This window comes from Budorcas taxicolor, chromosome 12, assembly GCF_023091745.1.
Source record: "Budorcas taxicolor isolate Tak-1 chromosome 12, Takin1.1, whole genome shotgun sequence".
Taxonomy (NCBI): Eukaryota; Metazoa; Chordata; class Mammalia; order Artiodactyla; family Bovidae; genus Budorcas; species Budorcas taxicolor.
Genome location: NC_068921.1, coordinates 24,679,028 through 24,706,576, shown reverse-complemented (window position 1 = coordinate 24,706,576; position 27,549 = coordinate 24,679,028). Strand labels below are relative to the sequence as shown.

Here is a 27,549-nt window from a genome sequence, read left to right as displayed (position 1 = left end):
GAACAGGGGTTTTTTCGTTATGAGAATAAGAAAAAATGGATTTTATTTATTAGAGATACAAAATGTAGCATTTACAAGTAAGTAAGTAAATAAAAGAAAAGGAGAAAGTAAAATTCTGTTGGAATTTTAAATCCTTTTTGCATTAATAGGCCAAGTATAATCTGTTTATACACAAACCCAATTATCTGTATATTTTATATTTCTTGAAAAAAAAGGAGGCAACTTCAAACCTATACTAAATGTTTAATATGTCCAAAAAATGTATTTCAGAGTTTAAGCTTGGTAGATAAATGGTTGTCTGGAACAGTGCCTTAAAATTATTATTAATCTTTTAGGCTTAATTAAATAAAAACATTAATAAGGTAGGAAAGTAATAAAACAAGATTTGTCACATAAAAAATTTGGTACTATAAGATTTTTATTTAACCTCTAGCTCCTAGATCTGATAGCCTTTTTCTCACACTGAAAATATTGGTCCCCAACTGCATCAAAATCATGATTGTTTTATCCCACGCAACATTTGCTGCCATCTTAGAATGACAACAGAAATGCTTACCATCAACAGTATGATCTCTGGGACATTTAAAGATTTTTATTGAAGGGTTTTTGACCTTAGATTGTATACTACTAGGAATATATATACAAATTATGAGTTTTTAAAGTTGTTTAAAATAATTTCTCTCTGGTTGTCTCTATCAGCAACTTGATACACAGAGGTATTTATTTTTGCTTTCAGAAATTGAAAGTTTTTTGGTTCTCAGGAATTATTTTATAGTTTATTTTTTATAAGTATTTAAAATAATCATATAGTTTCAAATCAGATCTACAAAATAAAATTAAAGTCAGAAATTTCAGTTTCCATTCCAGTTTTTCATTTTGTTTGTCCTTCCCTCAATTGGTAACCATTATGTTTTAGTTTTTTGCTTAATTCTGCTATTTAACATATACAATATAATAGATATAGGGGACTTCCCTGGTGGTGCAGTGGTTGAGACTTCACTTTCCAGTGTAGAGGGTGTGCTTTTGATCCCTGGTCACAGAGCTGAGATCCCACATGCCTTGTGACCAAAAAAACCCAAAAAAACATACCACAGAAGGAATATTGTAACAAACTCAATAAAGACTTTAAAAATTGTCGACATCAAAAAAAAAGTAATAAATATAGAGAAATGCTTATATCTCCTGTTACTAATACTAATGAAAACTGGTAAATAAATAGAATTAAGCATTTATCCTATTTTTATAATTCGTTGTACCTCAAGGGATCTGATTAATTTATGAGCGGACATTTCCTTTTAAAGAAGTATGAAGGCTAATAAATGCAGAAGGACTGGTAGGATCAGATTTTCACCATGTTAAGATTATTGGGGTGCATGTATCTTTTTGAATTAGAGTTTTCATCTTTTCTGAATATATGTTCAGAAGTGGGATTGCTGGATCATATGGTGACTCTATTTTATTTTTTAAGGAACCTGCAAAAATACACATTTTAAAAAAGGCTTTAACCTCCTCACTCCCTCAGCCATCCATTTGAAATGCAGTCATCAAGGAAGATACGATCCCATCTCCCATTGTCTGCTGGGAGAGTAGGATGGTGGCTGCTGGGAGAGTTAGCAAGGCTGCCTAGCTCCAGGTTGTAAAATAAGATAAAAGAAGATGTTCTCTTCCTTTGGGTAAGGCCAGTTAACGCAAGTGATCAACAAAGTCCTCACCCCAGCTCTTGAAACCTTTCCTGCCGTAAACTTCCATATTTCAAAGCACTGAAAAGAATCAACAGTCAATAGAGTGAAAAGGCAATCATGGACTGGAAGAAACTATTGCAGATCACATATCTGATGTGGTGTTAATATCTGGAACATGTTATGAACTCCTACAACTTAACAACAAAAAACCCCAAACAATTTAATTGCAAAATGGCCAAAGGAGGAGCTTCTGGTTTTGGTGAATGCATCCACATTCCAGGAGGGTGTGGCCACCTTGATTCCTTGGGGACAGAAGCTCCTGGGCCTAAAACCCTTCTGCCCTCCATCCTTGTGTACCTCTTCATCTGGCTATTCTGTATCCTTTACAATATCCTTCACAGTAAACGGGTAAAGGATCTTTCTCTTGATCCCTATACTCTTGTTCTTCTGGATCGTCATTTGTGTCATTTTAACAAGTAAGAGATTGTTTCAAAGGGCATTTGGAATTATGAGAGCTTATAAACTATGTAAGGGATTTTTTTTTTTGGTCTGTGTGTGGGGGAAATACAAGAGAATGCTGTTTGGAGAGAATGAGAAAATAAAATGAAGGCGATGGCAGGACTAGTGCCTAAGATGAGTTTGCAATAGTTTCTTAAATTGCCTTTAAAGATATCTGCACTTTATTTCTGTTTTTATAAAAACTGAAAGTCAAATGCAGAAAAAAATCATGTGATTGAAGTATTTTTTCATTACTTAAGAACATGTACTATTGTTTTCCCCTGTATGTTTAGCTATTTTGGCCTTGCACCTTTGTACTTCCATCAGTGTAATATTGAAGGAAGCCCGTCTTATGTTGTATTGAAGACTCAGCCATGTTTACTCTTTTATTGACTGTACTGGAACTAAGCACATCTTGGCAGAGAAATCATACTGCCTCCCACCATGTGAGGTACCTGCTGCCCATGGACGTAATTGTCTGTCAACCCTATAGAGATCTGTACATTTATTTGAAAGACCTGCTAATGATAAAGAAGAAACTGGAGGAAACACTGAAAACAAATATACTTCTGTTATCACTGACCTCAGCATCTACTGTGGCTAGTTCCATGATAGAAAACAAAGGAAAACATTTTATGACAAGTGGCAACATTTCTGACTGATTTTTAGCTATATCCTTAAGAGGGAATAGATGTGTGTAACCTGTAATTATTCAGCTGTTACTCTGAATGTGTATGTTACTCAATAGTTCATATCCTGATATACTAAATTTTAAAGTTTTCAATGATGTCATAAAGACTATATTGGTATATACCCCTACAGAGCCAACACTCATGTCATAAATACTGCTGTGAGCTCTAATAACCAGCTACATGTTAGGTAAATTCATTTAGGTTTAGAAAATAGCAAATTATTGGCCATTTGCTATACAATATATATATATATATATATATATATATATATATATATATATATAGGGAATTTATAAACACTCCAAACTCATACTTGCTATGGAAAAATTTTATTTATCATTGAATTATTACTTGACCTTTTGAAATCATTATTTGGCTCCTTTAGACAGTTTACCTAATATGGACAAGTACTTTCCTCCCAAGAGGGAGTAGTTTTACTAGCGTGTGCCTCAGAGGATCAGAAATATATTGTTAATTGTTTCTTTAGTGTTGATAGCTTCTTTCAACTGTTAAGAGGATCAATCATCTTATGTAAATACCAATCCAGTGAAATAATATGAGATTTGTATTCAAAGCAATTAGATAGCCACTTCAATTTCTGTTCTATAACTCAAATTGCAATAAGAAACTTGAAAAAAAATGGGCAAAGGACTTGAATAGATATTTCTCCAAAGATATTCAGCAGATGTTCAACATCACTAATCATTAGGGAAATACCACCTTCACATTCCTTGGGATGGCTATCACCTCCCCCTCCCCAAATCAAAATTATTGTAAGTACTGGTAAGGATGTAAAGAAATCAGAAGCCCTGGACTTTGAGAGTGGGCATGTGAAATGGTGCAGATGTGCTGGAAAACAATATTGCAAGCTCAGTTGCATCTGACTATTTGCAACCCTATGGACTGTAGCCCTCCAGGCTCCTCTGTCCATTGGAATTTCCAGGCAAGAATACTGGAGTGAGTTGCCATTTCTTCCTCTAGGGGATCTTCCCGACCCAGGGATTGAACCTGTGTCTCCTGCATCTCCTTCATTGCAGGTTGATTCTTTACTGCTGAACCATCAGGGAAGCCCAAAAAACAGTATTGTGGTTAGTAAAAAAGTTCAACATAGAATCATGTGATCCAGCAATTTCACTTCTAGGTATATTCCCCAAAGAACTGAAAGCAGAGCCTGGAAGAGATACTTGTACACAAGTGTTTATAGTAATATTATTCACAGCATTCAAAAGGTGAAAACAACCCAAGGTCCATCAACAGATAAATTCATAAACCGTGGTGTTTATATTCAACAGAATATTTTTCAGCTTTAGAAAGGAATAAAATTTTGACACACACTATAAGGTGGATGAACCTTGATAACATTATACAAAGTGAAATAAGCTAAACACAAAATGACAATAATTGTATGATTCCTTCTAATGAGATACCTAAAGTAGTTAAGTTCTATTTAACTATGTATAGAGACAGAAAATAAAACAGTTTATCAGGGACTGTGGGATGGAAGGAATGAGAAATTATTGTTTAATGGGTATTGAGTTTCATTCTGGAGGATGAAAATGTTCTAGAAATAGATAATTCTGATGCGCAATAACTGTGAATGTACTCAGTGCCACTGAATTATATATTTAAAATAGGTTACAGTAGTAAATGTTATGTGTATTTTACTATAATGAAAAATGTTTAAAAACCACCAAAATAACTCCGATTCTTTGTTACAGTAGAGATGAGTTCAGACTGTGTTCTGATCTCTTGTAACTATTTAGACAGCCTTGAATAAAGTCTTCCTAACCTTTTAAACTTTGTTGCGGGCAGTTTTTGCTTTGACAGTGTGTAGTTCTGGCATTGACTTGTATGTTCCGTGCATTTTGTATAGTTGTTTGAGCACACATCTGTTTCTATGTGGCATTTTAAGCCCCTTGAGATCGGGAAACATGCTGTGTTTATATTTTCATCATCCAGAAGGCACATTCTGGTGTCCTTACAAATTAGAGCCTCAAAATATTTTTCTGAATACAATTTAAATTGTTTCTGTTGTACATGGAGAGTTTTCTTGTATACAGATGACATCTTGTGGCACCAAATGGAATTGTGAATACTCTATCAGTATTTTTCTCAAACAAATTGTTCTCTTTTAAAAAATCTGGATCTTATATATCTTTTTAAAAGTTTACCTCAAATAAGCATTGTGCATTTGGGGTAAAAGGATAATGGTATTGCTAAAGGATGCTTTTGTTCCATGGCTGGAGCCTACCTAGAACAGTTTCACAGCCCCAACCAGGTCGGGAAAGTCATCACATTTTTAAGAGTCCCTAAGTAATAATGATTAATTTATTAATAATTGACATAAAGGTGATAGTTGAAACCAAGGAAAAAGAGAAGTATGTGTGTTGGCTGCAGAGGCACAAGGCTTGCTAACTGTCTTGAGGGAAGATTTTGTGCTTGAAAAAGCGATTTATTGTTGCCAATGTTTTAATGAATATTCAACTTAGATCTTTTAGGCCTTTAAACTCAAGGTATTTATTTTACTATAAACTTGGTAAATTTTGTTTGGATTAAAAGTAGTCTCCTTTTCTAACTCCTCAGTGGATTCTTACATGCCATGAAACTTAAGAAGCATTAGAAGGGTTTCTAAATTGCAATGAATGACTCTCATTCTTGAATTATTATCTCAGTGAGGCCACAAAGACTACACTTTATAGATTTTGCATGAAGATTGCATAGCATGTTCAGTTCTCATTGGCGCAGGAAAAGCCATAGTTTTTTTTACCTGGCACTGAGAAGAGTGTGTCTGACTTTCTCCCAAGGATGACCCTGATAAGGAAAGAAAGCCAAGGGGGGGGGGGGTGGCGGGGAGCAAGAATGGAAAGAAGAGTTATACAGCAGTCCCCACTGTAGAATTTGACTTTCTGTCTCTGCCCCTCTCTTCCTTTCCTCAGGCAAGCATATTTGAACCAGTCTAACTCTGAACATCTCAAGGACTTGATGTGGTTCATACTTGCAACTCTAATGCCTCTTGAAATCTGAGTGCTTACTGGTCATTCATTCAAGAAGTATTTACCGAGAGCCGGTAATCTACCAAGCAAGGTTCTAGCGGCTGCCGATGTTGTGTGTGTGTGCTGGTCATTCAGTCATGTCTGACTCTTTGTAATCCCATTGACTGCAGCTTTCTATGCTCCTCAGTCTGTGGAATTCTCCAGGCTAGAATACTGGAGTGGGTTGCCATGCCTTCCTCGAGGGGATCTTCCCTACCCAGGGATCAATCCCATGTCTCATAAGTCTCCTGCATTGGCAGGTGGATTCTTTACCACTACCACCACCTGAAAAACTCAATATGTCTCTTCAGTTCTGCCGCGGCCAGCACAAGCAAGAGTTGCACCTGCACAGGGAGAGAACGGAGTGTCCCCGCTAAGAAAAATAAGAGATAGAGACAAAAGATGGGGTTGAGAGGATCAGACCACAAATGGCTGATGCCTTTTTTTATTAGGCTACAATATTTATAGGCTAAAATACATGACTTAAGACATGCACAGGATTATTTTTTAACCTCAGGATACAATCACCAGACCCTTACCATTGTGTACAGAGCACTATAAGATTATCTATCTTACATGTTGCAGAAACAAGACATCTTGGGGCCTTAAGGGCTATAAAAATTCTTGAGGGTGGCGGGACAGGGAGCTTAGGAACATGCCTAAGGCTCTGCATATCTGCCGAGCAGCTCCCAAGACTTAACCCTTCACGGGCAGTCCCCCGCAGCTCCCCTCTCTTTATTATTTAAAAGCTCCATAAGATGTCGGTGTTGCAACATGTTTTTATGTATCAGAATTTTTACATGTAAAAATTCTTTAACAATACTACGAATAAAACAAGGAGCCAAACAAATCACGATAAGTACAACAGTCAAAACCACGCCCACAGCAATTATGCTTTGCCACAGTGAATGCAGGCTAGGGAAGTTAGAAAATAAATTTTGTAAAAAATTGTTGACAGTATCAGCTATATTTAAAGTAGCCTTAGGAGAATTTTCAATATTAAGGATTTCATTATGTAATTGCAATAGATCTAGAGAAACATTAGTATTAAACCAAATTCCTTGTAGATGTTTCTTCACCTTATCCCACGGAAAGTCAGATGCATTATAGGCCTTTTTAGTAACACAAATCTATTTATAATTAGCATGACATTGAATTTTCATGCGAAAGTTAATGCTCTGAACTTGTTTCCCTAGAACTTTAACCACATCATATAAAGCTGATAATCTATCTTCTATTTTTTTATCTATATCTTCTTGTGTTCCCATTACTTTAGTAACGTTATATGACAAGGAATCTACAGTATGAGCAGCTTGAATGGATTGTGCTAGAGATACAGAAGCGGTAACAGCAGTTGCTATAAGGGTGATTAAAGATACTATACCCAGAACAATCAGGCTTACACTTCTTTCAGTGCGGCTAAGAGCCGTGTTAATGCGTTGTAGCAATTCTAAAGCAGTCTCGTCATACCAAGCTTCAGTTATTTTAACTGGTAACATTACAAAAGCAGGTTGTTTTACTATTATAACTTGTTCTCCTTTTTTAACACCTCTTATGCAATTGGTAAGTATGCAATTAGAACAATTTAAATGATAAATATTCAATGACAATGTTATTTCTATATGGCCTTGTATCAACATGAATGGGTAAGGGACACAAGCTCGGGGATATAAAAACCCTGTAACTCCTACATTACCATATTTACTCCCACTGATATTGGGTTGCAAATATAGACTATTACCATGACCAAAGGCAGCCAAAAGTTTCCACAGTTCTCTTTGATATACATTAGCAGTGTTTACAGAGAGAATGGGTGGATGCTGTCCTCGATTTTCAGGAAAATCAGGTTTTCCCCCAGGTGCCCAATCCCACAAAAAGGTGGTATTTGCATTGTTGATGTTGTACACCGACGCAACCCGGGCTCGACATAAAGTCCAAGGAGTGTCTATTCCTATGCGGATGCTTAGACGTTTGTCACAAAACGGAATGTCGAGAGGTCCAGTTCCGTCACGGTGCGATCTTTTTCCGGTTTTTTTATCAATGCCAGAAATAGTCACTCGAGGATAGGATATATCAGCTGACACCTGTATACAGTGAGGATGTTGTAATTGATAAGAAAAGCACATAGGATATTGCGTAGCAAGACCATAAAAGGAGATATTGGCTTGCTGAGGGGAAATATGAGTGTCTGATTTTCCTCCTAAAAGACTTGTGTCGTTGACATAGACAGGTACTATTTCTTTATCCCATCCTAATGATTGAATCATAGGCGGGTCAGGAATGTATGCCCAAAAAGCCGTAGCCTCTCCGTTTTGTATCTGCTGTAACAATAATAATAACATGATCAATATATTTGTAGGTGTCACTGGGGGTTGTATACCTTGCTGCCGATTAACATCGGCTATATGAGCACACTGTTTAACATTTTCAGATTTCCATAATAAATAATCTCCCCCCGAAAGACAAGCTCTAGCTATTTGTTTTTAATCATTTGGGGGTAGATTCTGAGTACCCAAATTTTCTATCATAGCAACAGTGAATGGAGCGGTAGGACCGTATTGTGAGCAAGCAATCTTTAACTCTTTTAATTGTTTGAAAGGCAGTGCTTCATAGAAACGCTGGTTGTTATGTTCAAAGACAGGAAAAGCAAGAGAAAAATCGGAGACAACCTCACCAAGTCGTTGTGCTTGTCTTAATGCCTTTTGTAGCGGAGACACAATTTCAGATGGCGGAGGAGGAGGAGGCCCCGGAGGGGGATCGAGGCCAGCAACGACGGAAGGAGCATAGGCAGGGGGAAGAGGCGGAGCAGAAGGGGATTTTAAATTGTTATTAGGAAACTTAATTCCTGAGTTCTGTAAAGCAACAGTGAGATTTTTTAAACATTCAACCAATTCATCTTTAGATGTTAACCCCCCTTTTTCTTGTGCCAAAAAACCCCAGTCTTCTTGATGGTATTTAGCAGCCCCTTCGTCTAATTCCGCCTCATCTGTGGAGGAAAGTGAATCATCATTATCCGAAGGACGCGATAAGTTACAAAATGGAGGGTCACCTTCAATTCCCTCGGGAACAGCATACTTGGGCTCCGAATCAGGAACATGAAGAGGATTTTCTTCCTGTTTTAAAAAATTTCCTAAACGTTTTAATTCATCATTATCAAAGTCCAAGCAATCACGAATTAGTGTCCAAAAAGATAAAGTTTCTACAGGAACCTTTTCAGGGCCATGTAAAGTATAATGAGTCCGAATTTGTTCCCCTACCTTCTTCCACGTCTCTAAACTTACTGTGCCTTCTCTGGGGAACCAAGGGCAAACTTCTTCAATAAATGAAAGAAAATTGATTAATTTAGGTTTGGAAATAGTAATTCCCCGGTGTTTTAACATTACAGATAACATATGTGCAAACAATTGACGACTATGCGTCTGTCCCATATTTATACTCTCAACTATATACCTTACTACTCCTCCTTAATTTAAATCACTTGTATACTTATATACTCACTCTTTTCAGCTTAATAAGAGTAGTGGCGAGGAAAACTGTCGAGCTGCCCCACGTTGGGCGCCACCTGCCGCGGCCAGCACAAGCAAGAGTTGCACCTGCACAGGGAGAGAATGGAGTGTCCCCGCTAAGAAAAATAAGAGATAGAGACAAAAGATGGGGTTGAGAGGATCAGACCACAAATGGCTGATGCCTTTTTTTATTAGGCTACAATATTTATAGGCTAAAATACGTGACTTAAGACATGCACAGGATTATTTTTTAACCTCAGGATACAATCACCAGACCCTTACCATTGTGTACAGAGCACTATAAGATTATCTATCTTACATGTTGCAGAAACAAGACATCTTGGGGCCTTAAGGGCTATAAAAATTCTTGAGGGTGGCGGGACAGGGAGCTTAGGAACATGCCTAAGGCTCTGCATATCTGCCGAGCAGCTCCCAAGACTTAACCCTTCACGGGCAGTCCCCCGCAAGTTCAGTTCAGTTCAGTCGCTCGGACGTGTCCAACTCTTTGCGACCCCATGAATTGCAGCATGCCAGGCCTCCCTGTCCATCACCAACTCCCGGAGTTCACTCAGACTCACGTCCATCAAGTCGGTGATGCCATCCAGCCATCTCATCCTCTGTCGTCCCCTTCTCCTCTTGCCCCCAATCCCTCCCAGCATCAGAGTCTTTTCCAATGAGTCAACTCTTCGCATGAGGTGGCCAAAGTACTGGAGTTTCAGCTTTAGCATCATTCCTTCCAAAGAAACGCCAGGGCTGATCTCCTTCAGAATGGACTGGTTGGATCTCCTTGCAGTCCAAGGGACTCTCAAGAGTCTTCTCCAACACCACAGTTCTAAAGCATCAATTTTTTGGCGCTCAGCCTTCTTCACAGTCCAACTCTCACATCCATACATGACTACTGGAAAAACCATAGCCTTGACTAGACGGACCTTAGTCGGCAAAGTAATGTCTCTGCTTTTGAATATACTATCTAGGTTGGTCATAACTTTTCTTCCAAGGAGTAAGCGTCTTTTAATTTCATGGCTGCAGTCACCATCTGCAGTGATTTTGGAGCCCCCCCAAGTAAAAATCTGACACTGTTTCCACTGTTTCCCCATCTATTTCCCATGAAGTGATGGGACCAGATGCCATGATCTTCGTTTTCTGAATGTTGAGCTTTAAGCCAACTTTTTCACTCTCCTCTTTCACTTTCATCAAGAGGCTTTTTAGTTCCTCTTCACTTTCTGCCATAAGGGTGGTGTCATTTGCATATCTGAGGTTATTGATATTTCTCCCAGCAATCTTGATTCCAGCTTGTGTTTCTTCTAGCCCAGCATTTCTCATGATGTACTCTGCATATAAGTTAAATAAGCAGGTGACAATATACAGCCTTGACGTACTCCTTTTCCTATTTGGAACCAGTCTGTTGTTCCATGTCCAGTTCTAACTGTTGCTTCCTGACCTGCATACAGATTTCTCAAGAGGCAGGTCAGGTGGTCTGGTATTCCCATCTCTCTCAGAATCTTCCACAGTTGATTGTGATCCACACAGTCAAAGGCTTTGGCATAGTCAATAAAGCAGAAATAGATGTTTTTCTGGAACTCTCTTGCTTTTTTGATGATCCAGCGGATGTTGGCAATTTGATCTCTGGTTTCTCTGCCTTTTTTAAAACCAGATTGAACATCAGGAAGTTCATGGTTCACATATTGCTGAAGCCTGGCTTGGAGAATTTTGAGCATTACTTTACTAGCATGTGAGATGAGTGCAATTGTGTGGTAGTTTGAGCATTCTTTGGCATTGCCTTTTTTTGGGACTGGAATGAAAACTGACCTTTTCCAGTCCTGTGGCCACTGCTGAGGTTTCCAAATTTGCTGGCATATTGAGTGCAGCACTTTGACAGCATCATCTTTCAGGATTTGAAATAGCTCAACTGGAATTCCATCACCTCCATTAGCTTTGTTCATAGTGATGCTTCCTAAGGCCCACTTGACTTCACATTCCAGGATGTCTGGCTCTAGATGAGTGATCACACCATCGTGATTATCCGGGTCGTGAAGATCTTTTTTGTACAGTTCTTCTGTGTATTCTTGCCACCTCTTCTTAATATCATCTGCTTCTGTTAGGTCCATCCCATTTCTGTCCTTTATTGAGCCCATCTTTGCATGAAATGTTCCCTTGTTATCTCTAATTTTCTTGAAGAGATCTCTAGTCTTTCCCATTCTGTTGTTTTCCTCTATTTCTTTGCATTGATCGCTGAAGAAGGCTTTCTTATCTCTTCTTGCTATTCTTTGGAACTCTGCATTCAGATGCTTATATCTTTCCTTCTCTCCTTTGCTTTTCGCTTCTCTTCTTTTCACAGCTATTAGGCCTCCCCAGACAGCCATTTTGCTTTTTTGCATTTCTTTTCCATGGGGATGGTCTTGATCCCTGTCTCCTGTACAATGTCATGAACCTCATTCCATAGTTCATCAGGCACTCTATCTATCAGATCTAGGCCCTGAAATCTATTTCTCACTTCCACTGTATAATCATAAGGGATTTGATTTAGGTCTAGACCTGAATGGTCTAGGAGTTTTCCGTACTTTCTTCAATTTGAGTCTGAATTTGGTAATAAGGAGTTCATGATCTGAGCCACAGTCAGCTCCTGGTCTTGTTTTTGTTGACTGTATAGAGCTTCTCCATCTTTGGCTGCAAAGATTATAATCAGTCTGATTTTGGTATTGACCATCTGGTGATGTCCATGTGTAGAGTCTTCTCTTGTGTTGTTGGAAGAGGGTGTTTGCTATGACCAGTGCATTTTCTTGGCAAAACTCTAATATTAGTCTTTGCCCTGCTTCATTCCGCATTCCAAGGCCAAATTTGCCTGTTACTCCAGGTGTTTCGTGACTTCCTACTTTTGCATTCCAGTCCCCTATTATGAAAAGGAGATCTTTTTTGGGTGTTAGTTCTAAGAGGTCTTGTAGGTCTTCATAGAACCGTTCAACTTCAGCTTCTTCTGCGTTACTGGTTGGGGCATAGACTTGGATAACTGTGATATTGAATGGTTTGCCTTGGAGACAAACAGAGATCATTCTGTCATTTTTGAGATTGCATCCAAGTACTGCATTTTGAAGTCTTTTGTTGACCATGATGGCTACTCCATTTCTTCTGAGGGATTCCTGCCCGCAGTAGTAGATATAATGGTCATCTGAGTTAAATTCACCCATTCCAGTCCATTTTAGTTCGCTGATTCCTAGAATGTCAGCGTTCACTCTTGCCATCTCTTGTTTGACCACTTCCAATTATGTCTCTTAAGATACTTTTAATCTATGAAGTTCTGTCTCTGTTTTTTCATGTTCTTTGTTTTAAAAAAAGAAAACAGATCGGGCCTTTTGCGAGGTAGAATTATATTGTTTAACCTGTTTATCTTCTGTTTATTTCCCCTAGCCTGGCAATTAGATTAGATCTGAGTCTAGATCAGAGTCAAGTTTGAGTTTTTTCACCATTTCATGGATGTGTTTGTATTTTGCCTATTACATTACATTAATGAGAGGGTCCGGCTGTCTCTCTTCTTGATGTCAAGATTGTTCAGGAGATTTGGATATTGAATTAATTCAGTTTAGCCACTAGAGGTCAGGACTTTATATTAAAAATAAGTGCTTCACAAAGGATCTAGACTTAAGTTTTATAAAAGAGTAAAAAAAATTATGTTTATAAGGTGTCATCTTTAGGAATTTATGGGTAAATTTTCTTGACTGAAATATAAATGTCACTTTGAAAGGTTGAATACATTTTTTTTGCAATATAATTTTTCTATGTTTAACCATTATTACTAAGCTAAAATTTTGTTTCTTAGATTTAAGTACTCCTTTACCCTAGAAGTTCAAGTCACTTTATATGCTGCTTTAACTCAATATAGTACTCTGGGTAAAATGGAAAAACAGGAAATATAGGACAGAAGGGAAAATACTGGTGAAACCAAACATGGGATAGAAAGCGCTGAGCAGTGAAGGAGAGGAAGAAGTAAATATGTTATCCGTGGCTGCAGTGGCAGCCCAAGGCTGCTTCCTCTCTGGGACAGGCTGCTTCCCGGTGCTATCCCCAGCACTATGTATCAAACATGCCCTGCTATGGGTAGCCTTGTGGGTCCAAAGAAGTTCCTCAGTTTAATCATTTTAAGAGTTTGGTTTGGGGTTGCTGCTATGCATTATCTGTGTTCTTCACGAGTGGGAGAAATTTAACTCAGCGGTGGAACTGTTATGATAAATTACTGGCCCCAAACTTACACCCAAACAATAGATGAGTATGATAATAGCAGTACATTGTTAGAATCACATCTTTTCTCCAATGAGCAATCTTACAGGGGTAGAAAAGCATGGACTAACCTGGAGAGCTCAGGGTTTAGATTCTGGCTCTTCTTTATTATGTCATCTTGTACCGCCACCACGTGGAGCTTCTGTTTACCTGTATATAAAGCAGGACCAATGAGACCTAGAGCTGCCTGGGTGGTTGCAAGGACTGGGTTTTTGTCTTATTTCATTGGTTGCTTCTGTTCAATTTCCCGTGCCTCATTTCTTTCTTTTTTGTGGTCACACCACATGGGGGATCTTAGTGCTTCCTGCAGTGGAAGCGCAGAGTCTTAATCACTGGACTGCCAGGGAAGTTCCCTCGTTTCTTTTTATTGTTAAATATTCCATCTCATGGATCTATTACATTTATTTATTAACCAGTTCAGGGTAATTTGGTTTGTTTTCATGTTTTGGTTATTCTGATAAATGTTGTTATAAACACTTCTGTATAAGTTTTATGGTGCACATGTTTTTATTTTTCCCCCCTTGGGAATTCATCCAGTGATAAGATTATTAAGTCATTTGATAACTCTGTATTTAACCTCTTTAAGTAAGTAAGTGTTAGTCATTCAGTCGTGTTGACTCATCGAGACTGAAGGAACTGTAGCCCACCAGGCTCCCCGGTCTATGGAGTTCTCCAAGCAAGAATACTGGAGTGGGTTGCCATTCCCTTCTCCAAGGGATCTTCCCCACCCAGGAATCAAACCTAGGTCTCCCACACTGTGGGCAGATTCTTTAGGGAATGCCAGATTCATATGTTGAAGCCCCCTCATCGTGGCTAGATTTGGAGTGAGGCAGTAATTAAGGTTAAGTGAGGCTGTGGTGGAGCCCTGATCTGATAGGAATTATGTTCTTATAAGAGGCATCACCACGGAGCTCTCCCTTCATCTTTCCTCTTACCTGTGAAGACCCAGGGAGAAGTCGTCCCTCTGTAAGTCAGAGGAGAGCTGTAACCAGAAACTGAATCGGCTGTACCTTCATCTTGGACTTCCTAGCATCCAGAACTGTGAGAAAATAGACTTCTGTTGCCTTTTAAAAGTCTATTTTTAATTTCTATTGTTTAAACCACTGAATCTGTGGTATTTTTATGGCATCCCAAGGTGACTAATGCTTCCCTTGTGGCTCAGCTGGTAAAGAATCTGCCTGCAGTGCAGGAGACCTGGGTTTGATCCCTGGGTTGAGAAGATCCCCTGGAGAAGGGAAAGGCTACCCACTCCAGTATTCTGGCCTGGAGAATTCCATGGACTGTATGGTCCATGGGGTTGCAAAGAGCTGTACACAACTGAGCAAATTTCACTTCACAAGGTGACTAAGACAAGTGATGCTCTTACCGTGAAGCAGTCTTTTTTGTCTTCGAATTTGTGATAGCAGTGATATAATTTAGTTAGGTATCGTGTAATGCATAAAATAATGAGTAGGAAAAGCTATTTTTCTGAAAAATAAATAGATCTTTGGAAAGACATGCTGAAGGCATATCTCTAAAGAAAAAGCATTGAATTAGGTATCTGTTTCTGAAAACACTTTGTTAACAGTAAAGTTCTCGGAAAATATGTTATTGTCAGTTCTGGAAGGAATCAGTCATACTGAGTTCTCTTAACTAACCTAAATTTGCATTCTACTCCCATAGAGCAATTTCAACCACAGCACGGTACATGGCTCCACCAGATTAGAAGCAGGGGGTGGCTCAGATGGTAAAGACCCTGCCTGCAGTGCGGGAGACCTGGGTTCGATCCCTGGGTTGGGAAGAGCCCCTGGGGTGGGGCATGGCAACCCACTCCAGTGTTCTTGCCTGGAGAATCCCCGTGGACAGAGGAACCTGGCAGACCACAGACAGTCCGTGGTGTCGAAAAGAGTTAGACACCACTGAGGGACTGAGCAGAGCACACATAATGAACTAAAATAGACAATAATCTGGGTGGCAGAAACCTAAGTTACTGAGTGTACCTAACTCCTAGGAAAATAATGAAATGAACCTGAGTCAGAAACTGTGGATCCAGTGCAGGAGTTGTAAATGCTGGGAAGAAAATAGCATTTCTAGAGTTGGCTTCTAGAAGTAGGAAGGATTAGCAGCACAGAAAACTGCCCTGCGGCTCCTCTGTTTAAAATTTTTTTCTTAATTTAAATTTATTTATTTTTAGTTGGAGGGTGGTTGCTTTACAGTATTGTGTTGGTTTTTGTCATATATTAACATGATTCAGCCATAGGAATATATATGTCCCCTCCCTCTTGAACCTCCCTCCCACCTCCCACCCATCCCACCCTTCTAGGTTGTCACAGAGCACAGGATTCGAGTTCGCTGCGTCACACAGCACATTCCTAATGGCTATCCGTTTTACACATGGTGACGGGTATGTTTCCGGGCTACTCTCTCTTATCGTCCCACCCCCTCCTCCCCCTACTGCGGCCACAAGCCCGTTCTGTATGTCTCATCTCCATTGCTGCCTTGCAGACAGATTCGTCAGTACCATCCTTCTTGCCAGGTCTCTTGGGAAAGCAGCTCTGCCCCAAAACATCTTATCCATACTCCTTGGCACATTTTTTTTAAAAAAATAAATATAATTTATTGGTTTTGCCATACATTGACATGAATCCACCACGGGTGTACATGCGTTCCCAAACATGAACCCCCTCCCACCTCCCTCCCCATAACATCTCTCTGGGTCATCCCAATGCACCAGCCCCAAACATGCTGTATCCTGCATCAGACATAGACTGGCGATTGGATTCTTACGTGATAGTATACATGTTTCAATGCCATTCTCCCAAATCATCCCACCCTCTCCCTCTCCCTCTGAGTCCAAAAGTCCATTATACACATCTGTGTCTTTTTGCTGTCTTGCATACAGGGTCGTCATTGCCATCTTTCTGAATTCCATATATATGTGTTAGTATACTGTATTGGTGTTTTTCTTTCTGGCTTACTTCACTCTGTATAATTGGCTCCAGTTTCATCCATCTCATCAGAACTGATTCAAATGTATTCTTTTTAATGGCTGAGTAATACTCCATTGTGTATATGTACCACAGCTTTCTTATCCATTCATCTGCTGATGGACATCTAGATGGTTTCCATGTCCTGGCTATTATAAATAGTGCTGCGATGAACATTGGGGTACATGTGTCTCTTTCAATTCTGGTTTCCTCGGTGTGTATGCCCAGCAGTGGGATTGCTGGGTCATAAGGCAGTTCTATTTGCAATTTTTTAAGGAATCTCCACACTGTTCTCCATAGTGGCTGTACTAGTTTGCATTCCCACCAACAGTGTAGGAGGGTTCCCTTTTCTCCACACCCTCTCCAGCATTTATTGCTTGCAGATTTTTGGATCACAGCCATTCTGACTGGTGTGAAGTGGTACCTCATTGTGGTTTTGATTTGCATTTCTCTAATAATGAGTGATGTTGAGCATCTTTTCATGTGTTTGTTAGCCATCCGTATGTCTTCTTTGGAGAAATGTCTGTTTAGTTCTTTGGCCCATTTTTTGATTGGGTCGTTTATTTTTCTGGAATTGAGCTGCATAAGTTGCTTGTATATTTTTGAGATTAGTTGTTTGTCAGTTGCTTTATTTGCTATTATTTTCTCCCATTCAGAAGGCTGTCTTTTCACCTTGCTTGTAGTTTCCTTTGTTGTGCAGAAGCTTTTAATTTTAATTAGATCCCATTTGTTTATTTTTGCTTTTATTTCCAGAATTCTGGGAGGTGGATCATAGAGGATCCTGCTGTGATTTATGTCGGAGAGTGTTTTGCCTATGTTCTCCTCTAGGAGTTTTATAGTTTCTGGTCTTACATTTAGATCTTTAATCCATTTTGAGTTTGTTTTCATGTGCAGTGTTAGAAAGTGATCTAGTTTCATTCTTTTACAAGTGGTTGACCAGTTTTCCCAGCACCACTTGTTAAAGAGATTGTCTTTACTCCATTGTATATTCTTGCCTCCTTTGTCAAAGATAAGGTGTCCATATGTGTGTGGATTTATCTCTGGGCTTTCTATTTTGTTCCATTGATCTATATTTCTGTCTTTGTGCCAGTACCATACTGTTTTGATGACTGTGGCTTTGTAGTAGAGCCTGAAGTCAGGCAAGTTGATTCCTCCAGTTCCATTCTTCTTTCTCAAGATTGCTTTGGCTATTCGAGGTTTTTTGTATTTCCATACAAATCTTGAAATTATTTGTTCTAGTTCTGTGAAAAATATGGCTGGTAGCTTGATAGGGATTGCATTGAATTTGTAAATTGCTTTGGGTAGTATACTCATTTTCACTATATTGATTCTTCTGATCCATGAACATGGTATATTTCTCCATCTATTAGTGTCCTCTTTGATTTCTTTCATCAGTGTTTTATAGTTTTCTATATATAGGTCTTTAGTTTCCTTAGGTAGATATATTCCTAAGTATTTTATTCTTTTCATTGCAATGGTGAATGGAATTGTTTCCTTAATTTCTTTTTCTACTTTCTCATTATTAGTGTATAGGAATGCAAGGGATTTTTGAATGTTGATTTTATATCCTGCAATTTTACTATATTCATTGATTAGCTCTAGTAATTTTCTGGTGGAGTCTTTAGGGTTTTCTAGGTAGAGGATCATGTCATTTGCAAACAGTGAAAGTTTTACTTCTTCTTTTCCAATTTGGATTCCTTTTACTTCTTTTTCTGCTCTGATTGCTGTGGCCAAAACTTCCAGAACTATGTTGAATAGTAGCAGTGAAAGTGGGCACCCTTGTCTTGTTCCTGACTTTAGGGGAAATGCTTTCAATTTTTCACCATTGAGGATAATGTTTGCTGTGGGTTTGTCATATATAGCTTTTATTATGTTGAGGTATGTTCCTTCTATTCCTGCTTTCTGGAGAGTTTTTATCATAAATGGATGTTGAATTTTGTCAAAGGCCTTCTCTGCATCTATTGAGATACTCATATGTTTTTTATTTTTCAATCTGTTAATGTGGTGAATTACATTGATTGATTTGCGGATATTGAAGAATCCTTGCATCCCTGGGATAAAGCCCACTTGGTCATGGTGTATGATCTTTTTAATGTGTTGTTGGATTCTGATTGCTAGAATTTTGTTGAGGATTTTTGCATCTATGTTCATCAGTGATATTGGCCTGTAGTTTTCTTTTTTTGTAGTATCTTTGTCAGGTTTTGGTATTAGGGTGATGGTGGCCTCATAGAATGCGTTTGGAAGTTTACCTTCCTCTGCAATTTTCTGGAAGAGTTTGAGGAGGATAGGTGTTAGCTCTTCTCGAAATTTTTGGTAGAATTCAGCTGGTGAAGCCATCTGGACCTGGGCTTTGTTTTTGCTGGAAGATTTCTGATTACAGTTTCAATTTCCATGCTTGTGATGGGTATGTTAAGATTTTCTATTTCTTCCTGGTTCAGTTTTGGAAAATTGTACTTTTCTAAGAATTTGTCCATTTCTTCCACGTTGTCCATTTTATTGGCATACAATTGCTGATAGTAGTCTCTTATGATCCTTTGTATTTCTGTGTTGTCTGTTGTGATCTCTCCATTTTCGTTTCTAATTTTATTGATTTGATTTTTCTCTCTTTGCTTCTTGATGAGTCTGGCTAATGGTTTGTCAATTTTATTTATCCTTTCAAAGAACCAGCTTTTGGCTTTGTTGATTTTTGCTATGGTCTCTTTTGTTTCTTTTGCATTTATTTCTGCCCTAATTTTTAAGATTTCTTTCCTTCTACTAACTCTGGGGTTCTCCAATTCTTCCTTTTCTAGTTGCCTTAGGTGTAGAGTTAGGTTATTTATTTGACTTTTCTCTTATTTCTTGAGGTATGCCTGTATTGCTATGAACTTTCCTCTTAGCACTGCTTTTATAGTGTCCCACAGGTTTTGGGTTGTTGTGTTTTCATTTTCATTAGTTTCTATGCGTATTTTGATTTCCTTTTTAATTTCTTCTGTGATTTGTTGGTTATTCAGAAGTGTGTTGTTCAACCTCCATATGTTGGAATTTTTAATAGTTTTTCTCCTGTAATTGAGATCTAATCTTAATGCATTATGGTCAGAAAAGATGCTTGGAATGATTTCGATTTTTTTGAATTTATCAAGTTTAGATTTATGGCCCAGGATGTGATCTATCCTGGAGAAGGTTCCATGAGCACTTGAGAAAAAAGTGAAATTCATTGTTTTGGGGTGAAATGTCCTATAGATATCAATTAGGTCTAACTGGTCTAATGTATCATTTAAAGTTTGCGTTTCTTTGTTAATTTTCTGTTTAGTTGATCTATCCATAGGTGTGAGTGGGGTATTAAAGTCTCCCGCTATTATTGTGTTATTGTTAATTTCCCCTTTCATACTTGTTAGCATTTGTCTTACATATTGCGGTCCTCCTATATTGGGTGCCTATATATTTATAATTGTTATATCTTCTTCTTGGATTGATCCTTTGATCATTATGTAGTGGCCTTCTTTGTCTCTTTTCACAGCCTTTGTTTTAAAGTCTATTTTATCGGATATGAGTATTGCCATTCCTGCTTTCTTTTGGTCTCTATTTGCATGGTATATCTTTTTCCAGCCCTTCACTTTCAGTCTGTATGTGTCCCTTGTTTTGAGGTGGGTCTCTTGTAAGCAGCATATAGAGGGGTCTTGTTTTTGTATCCATTCGGCCAGTTTTTGCCTTTTGGTTGGAGCATTCAACCCATTTACATTTAAGGTAATTATTGATAAGTATGATCTCATTACCATTTACTTTATTGTTTTGGGTTCGGGTTTATACACCCTTTTTGTGTTTCCTGTCTAGAGAATATCCTTTAGAATTTGTTGGAGAGCTGGTTTGGTGGTGCTGAATTCTCTCAGCTTTTGCTTGTCTGTAAAGCTTTTGATTTCTCCTTCATATTTGAATGAGATCCTTGCTGGGTACAGTAATCTGGGCTGTAGGTTATTTTCTTTCATCACTTTAAGTATGTCTTGCCATTCCCTCCTGGCCTGAAGAGTTTCTATTGAAAGATCAGCTGTTATCCTTATGGGAATCCCCTTGTGTGTTATTTGTTGTTTTTCCCTTGCTGCTTTTAATATTTGTTCTTTGTGTTTGATCTTTGTTAATTTGATTAATATGTGTCTTGGGGTGTTTCACCTTGGGTTTATCCTATTTGGAACTCTCTGTGTTTCTTGGACTTGGGTGATTATTTCCTTCCCCATTTTAGGGAAGTTTTCAACTATTATCTCCTCAAGGATTTTCTCATGGTCTTTCTTTTTGTCTTCTTCTTCTGGGACTCCTATAATTTGAATGTTGGAGCATTTCATATTGTCCTGGAGGACTCTGAGATTGTCCTCATTTCTTTTAATTCCTTTTTCTTTTTTCCTCTCTGATTCATTTATTTCTACCATTCTATCTTCTATTTCACTAATCCTATCTTTTGCCTCCGTTATTCTACTATTTGTTGCCTCCTGAGTGTTTCTGATCTCATTTATTGCGTTATTCATTATATATTGACTCTTTTTTATTTCTTCTAGGTCCTTGTTAAACCTTTCTTGCATCTCCTCAATCCCTGTCTCTAGGCTATTTATCTGTGATTCCATTTTGATTTCAAGATTTTGGATCATTTTCACTATCAATATTCGGAATTCTTTCTCAGGTAGATTCCCTACCTCTTCCTCTTTTGTTTGGTTTGGTGGGCAACTCTCCTGTTCCTTTACCTGCTGAGTATTCCTCTGTCTCTTCATCTTGGTTATATTGCTGTGTTTGGGGTGGCCTTTTTATATTCTTGTAATTTGTGGAGTTCTCTTTATTATGGAGCTTCCTCACTGTGGGTGGAGTTGTATCAGTGGCTTGTCTAGGTTTCCTGGTTAGGGAGGCTTGTGTTGGAGTTCTGGTGGGTGGAGCTGGGTTTCTTCTCTCTGGAGTGCAGTGGAGTGACCAGTAATGGGTTATGAGACGTCAAAGGTTTTGGAGTAACTTTGAGCTGCCTGTATATTGAAGCTCAGGGGTGTGTTCCTGTGTTGCTGGAGAATTTGCGTGGTATGTCTTGTTCTGGAACTTATGGGCCCTTGGGTGGAGCTTGGTTTCAGTGTAGGTATGGAGGCATTTGATGAGCTCCTATTGCTTAATGTTCCCTGAATTCAGGAGTTCTCTGATGTTTTCAGGCTTTGGACTTAAGCCTCCTGCTTCTCGTTTTCAGTTTTATTTTTACAGTAGCCTCTAGACTTCTCCATCTATATAGCACCGATGATAAAACATCTAGGTTAAAGATGAAAAGTTTCTCCACATTGAGGGACACCCAGAGAGGTTCACTGAGTTACAAGGAGAAGAGAAGAGGGAGGGGGTAGTTAGAGGTGACTGGAATGAGATGCGGTGAGATCAAAAGAGGAGAGAGCAAGCTAGCCAGTAGTCACTTCCTTATGTGCGCTCCATAGTCTGGACTGCTCAGAGGTATTTACGGGGTTATACAGGGAAGAGGAGAGGGAGGAAGTAGACAGAGGTGGCCAGGAGGATAAGAGAGAGGAATGAGAAGGAGAGAGAGAAATCCTGCCAATAACCAGTTCCTTAGGTGTTCTCCACTTTCTGGAACACACAGAGATTCACAGAGTTGGATAGAGAAGAGATGGGGAAGGAAAGAGACAGAGGCCACCTGGTGGAAAAAAAGGAGAGTCCACAGGAGGAGAGAGTGGTCAAGCCAGTAATCTTGCTCTCAGGTAAAATTGGGTAGTGAAGTTGGGGTTTTTAAATGTACAAAATTGACAACAAAAAACAAAAAGCAAAGATTAAAAATCTAGAGTAGAGGTTGGATTTTCAAAAATACAATATTAAAGAAAAGAAGCAGAAGGAAAAAGGAAAAAAGAAAAAAAAAGCCACAAGAATTATTAAAAAAAAACACCAACACCAACCACCCAAAGACTATATATGGTATTTGCCTTAAAAAATAAAATAAAATAAAGAGTCTTTTTTTTTTGAATAGTAATAGTAGGTTATAGAAATAAAAATTAGAGGAAAAATAGAAGACTTAACAATTTAAAAAAAAGTTAGAAAAACAAGAAAAAAAAAAGGAATGATTTTAAAAATAGTAAAAATATATCTGGCCCTTCTCTGATGTTGTGGGCAGTGTGGGGTCACTTCCAAGGCGGTTCCCTCTGTTTAACTTCTTCTGTTTGCTGGTTTTTTGGGTTCACTAGTTCAGTCGTGCTGTGGGGAGGGGGGATGCTGCAAACAAATAGCGCTGTCGTGTGCACACAGTGTCTCAGCCCCGCTGGACCTGGCCCTTCTCACGGCGCACAAACCGCTCCGGCTCTAGGATGCTCAGCCAGGAACCGCCTGAGGCCGGCCCTAGGCTGCGTGCACTTCCCCGGTCTAAGCCGCTCAGGTTCGGGCCTCAGGTAGCCCTCAGAGGCACAGATTCGGTTGGGACTGCGTTTTGTGCCCTTCCCGGGTCCGAGTAGCTCAGGACTTTGGTGAGCGCGATCGCTGCGACTTGTCGCCTTTTCTGCCTCTGCTGCTCAGTTTTCTGGGTGGACCACTGGCGCCCCTTGTGAGGCAGATGGTGACTGTCCAGCACCCCCAGAAGTCTTAGCAAAGAAGCCTGTTTGCAGTTTGGTAAGTGAAGTCTCTCTGGGTCTGCAATTGCCCCTTTCCAGCCGTTACAGCTCTGGCTGCCTGTCCCCAGCAGGGGATGGTCTGCAGCCAGCTTTTTCTGTTCTGTCCTTTGTTCTGTGCGTGGTCCTGGTGGTGTTTTATGTTCGAGCTTTTCGCGTGGTAGCTATCCCACAGTCTGGTTTGCTAGCCCAAGTTAGATCGTTCTGGTTGCGCGTGGGCCGTTCCTGCCCAATTCTTACAAAGCACTGCAGCCCGCGCCTCCCGCGCTTCCCTGCCCTGCCCCCACTTGCTAGTGGCGGATGCAGGCGTCTGTGCTGCTTTTCCGCTGGGGGAGTTACTGTTGGGCTTGTAATCTGTTGGTTTTAATTATTTATTTATTTTTCCTTCCTGTTATGTTGCCCTCTGTGTTTCCAAGGCTCGCCACAGACTCGGCAGGGAGAGTGTTTCCTGGTGTTTGGAAACCTCTCTTCTTAAAATTCCCTTCCCGGGATGGGCTTCCCTTCCCGGGACGGAGCTCCCTCCCCACCTCCTTTGTCTTCTTTTTCGTCTTTTATATTTTTTCCTACCAGTTTTTGAAGACAATGGTCTGCTTCTCTGGTTGCCTGATGTCCTCTGCCAGCCAACAGAAGTTGTTTTGTGGAGTTTGCTCAGCGTTGAAATGTTCTTTTGAGGAATTTGTGAGGGAGAAAGTGGTCTTCCCGTCCAATTCCTCTGCCATTTTAGGACCGCCCCTCCTTGGCACATTTTGATTAGTGACAGATGAGCTAATAGTTATAAATTTGTCAAAAAAGTTGTTTGGTTTTAAGATAAAAACAGCTCCTGGAACACTGAAGGTAGGGAGATACCAGATCACTCAACGTGCACAAATAGACTCCCCCCGCCCCCCACCCCCAGCCATTTTTGCAGGGTTCCTAGTTCCCAGAAAGTAAAACTAAACTGGTATTTTCTCTTTCAAGTAACTTTTTCACAAAAAAAGCTCAAAATTCTAGATATAGTTTATTTTGTTAATGATTTTGAAATTTATAAAATATTGAGCCTTTCATATTTGCACCATAGGTTTAAAATAGTGTTACACATAACAATGTCAATTCATTAATTTCTATTTAGACAGAACTATTATGTACCAGAAGTTGTGCTGTAAGCATAATAATGAAAAGGGGATCTTCTGTTTTGAAGAATCAACTGTGATAAAATTCTAAATATATATGGTAGAATGGATCCATTCATGTGGGGATGTGAACAAAAAAGAAGATGTTTTCTTTGGAAAATATGGGAATGTTCTTTCTCTGAGTACATGAAAACCAGGAGTGTGATTACTGTAAGAAAATTAGGGGCTCATGGACCAAGTATTAAAAAAAAATACACCAAGTCTATTAAGAAGATGGTTGGGGGAGGTTGACTCTTAAGCAATAAGATTATCTTAAAATTTAAAGGGATTTGTGTATGTTTGTAGTCTATCAATGGAAAGAGAGAGATTCCATCTACCAGAAAGAGAAAAATCTTTGTTATTGTTTAGTGGGGTGTGTGAGTATGTTCAGAAGGGATTACACAGAGTAAACTAAAGTGGGACATAAAATAGCCTGTGAAGAGTGCTTGGAATGATTGGTGGATAAACAACTCCTCTGGCTGTTTATATTTGCACTGGGGAGTATGTAAGCACCTGAATTTTAGTTAATCCTATTTCCCAAAGCAGTAATGTTCTCCATATTTGTATAGCAGCCCATGGAATCCAAACAAAGGTAGATTTCCAGCATTTTGATGCTAAATCAAATATTTTTCTGTATCAGAGTCACAGACTTAATGTTGTCTGTCTTGGGCTTTAAGCAATATATCTTTCCGCTTAACTGTCCCATATAGAAAAGGTTACTGTGAATGGGAGACACATAAACCAGAAGTTATAAAATACTCCAGGTTGAGCTGTATCAGAGGAGAGGCGTCAACATGGTGAGCAAAAAGAATTTTCTAAGCAAGAATATTGTAAGGCTATAGAATGCTAGAATGGGTTATCAAAAAAAGTTGCAGAATTTTTGTGTTTTTAGAGCTTTAAACTTACAACATAGATCCATTTAAGTTAAGAAAGTTTTAGAACAGCCTCCGACTTTGCACATGTGGTTATCCTAGTATATTTTCTATGACCCAATTCAATCAGTACCATCACTAAGAAGCCTTTCCTTAGCCATCTACAAAGATTTGATTATTTCTTTCTGTGTATGGTCATGTCACACTATCATAACAAATGTATAAAATATTAGGACAAATTTTTTATGTAGATTTTTCTATATTATAGCTCTTCCAGAGCATAGACACTGTCTTATTTATCAGTTGTATATCAAGTTTCTAGTTGAGCACTGGCAAAAAAAAAAAAAAAGAAAAGTATTAAGTAAATCCCCTATCTCTTCCATTCTACCTAAATTGGTCATCTCATTGTTCTCAGAACTGGCCCTGCACATTCCAATTTCTTGTGTTTATACCATTTCTCTTATTTTGGAATGCACTTTCTCTTTTCCATTTGAGTAATTCTTATGTATCCTTCCAGCTCCAGCATGAATCTCACTTCTTTCATAGAGTCCCCAGGAGATTAAAGGCTTGGGTGACCATTTTTTCCTTGGAAATCCTAAAGAATTTACTTACAGATTTGATGGATTAAAAAAAAAAAAAGCATATCCCACAACTCCCCAACTAGTTTGTAAGCATCTGGGATCATGTCTTTTCCCTCTTTGTTACCTCAGTGCCTGGAACAGTGCTCTTTTTAGAGAAGCTGGTCAGTAATAAATAATATTTGGTAATAAGCGAGGTGAGAAAATGGCTAATCTCATCACTTAAGGAATTTTCTGTTGAAGATACTGATGTTAAATCTAGTTTCTAAACTCTACACACAATGGAGAAACAGGATCAACTTTTCCAGTATTTCAGAATAAAGGGATAGGTCCTCATTCCTCTTCCAGAACCCTTGGAGCCAGATTGTTTTAGAACTTAGCATCTTTCCTCTTCATTGAGGTAGTACTCCCCATTAATATTTCACAATAAGTGGGTAAATAACAAAAAGACTGTAAATATCCTCATGTTCAGATCTGGTTTGAGTTAATAAAATGAACCTCAATAATCTTAACTGTGTAGACTGTGAAATCAAATTATTTGCTTGGTGATTACCTTGCAAGTCATATTGTTGACCTTGTAAATTGTTCACAGTCTGAAATTTAGCCTTTGCAGTTAATTCAGTATTCTGTTTTGGTTTCAATGGGGAGATGCCATTTAAAATAAGTTCGTAAGAAGACTGTAAAATCAGAATCTCAGGATCTGTTCAAAACAACTACTTCTTCAGATAGAATGAACTTGAAGGGCAATGAACTTCAAAACGTGGGAAAAACACCTTTCATTTGATTGACTCTCTCAGGAGCTCGCTCCTGTTTTTTCTATTTTTTAACTGTTTAAAGAGGATTTAGAAATAATAAACCACATTTATATTTGAACTATACACAGTATTTTATATTGTCAGCATCTAGTCTTCTTGGCTAGAGTTTCATTATATTTTGTGATCCAACATTCATGGATTAGTTGAGCAAGCTCTCTTGGCATGTATTTAGGTCAGTTTATTTGTTCACAGAAATGAGGTCATTGTCATATGGAAGCACTTAGTGTATTATTTAACTAATACATTGGAACAGTGAAACCTAGAAAGCATTTTTTTTTATCAAGTTAAAATATCAAACTACACAGTTTTTTCCTTTTCACTCAGCGTAAAATTGCTCTTAGGAATTGTGTAGTTAATATAACATCCGCATTTTCTAAACACGATTTTCTTTTTGAAAAATTAAAACACAGATTGTGACAGGGAAGACTCCACATAGAGTAGTGATATAAATGGATATTTTAAAAATAGAAGAGGATCAAAAAAGAGAATGGAGGTGAGAGATTGGGAAGTAGGTGAGAGGAGGAGGAAGTGCTGAGTGGTGAGGAGCCTGGATGGAACACAGTGGCAGTGGATTTGGGAACACATTGTAACACATTCCCAGGACCCACGCGATGAAGGGTGACTGAGGGTGCTTATAACCAGACCCTAAAAGGATGTGACTGTGAATATAAAAAGACAGCATCACACCTGAGAGGCCTCATGAAAAAAGAAGCAACAAACCATCGTAGATCATAGGTAGCTGGCAAAGGAGAAAGGGTAACTTTGATAGGAATGAAGAAACTGGGAAGGGATGATTATTAGTTGAGATTGGTGGCGTGTTGTTTTCCTCTAAGTTTCAGGCCGCTAATACCCAGGTTTTGTGTGCGTGTCACGGCCTAACCATGAAAGAGTG

At 38.8% G+C, this 27,549-nt stretch overlaps 1 protein-coding gene across 1 annotated transcript in view; it reads right to left on the bottom strand.

Annotated features, from left to right (window-relative positions):
• Positions 1-6,608: 6,608 nt before the first annotated feature.
• The window catches only part of LOC128057881 (uncharacterized), an 85,910-nt gene continuing 64,969 nt past the window's right edge, over positions 6,609-27,549 (bottom strand). The window contains 1 exon segment of the mRNA XM_052650365.1: positions 6,609-8,318. Coding sequence (XP_052506325.1) covers positions 6,609-8,318 — 1,710 coding nt within the window.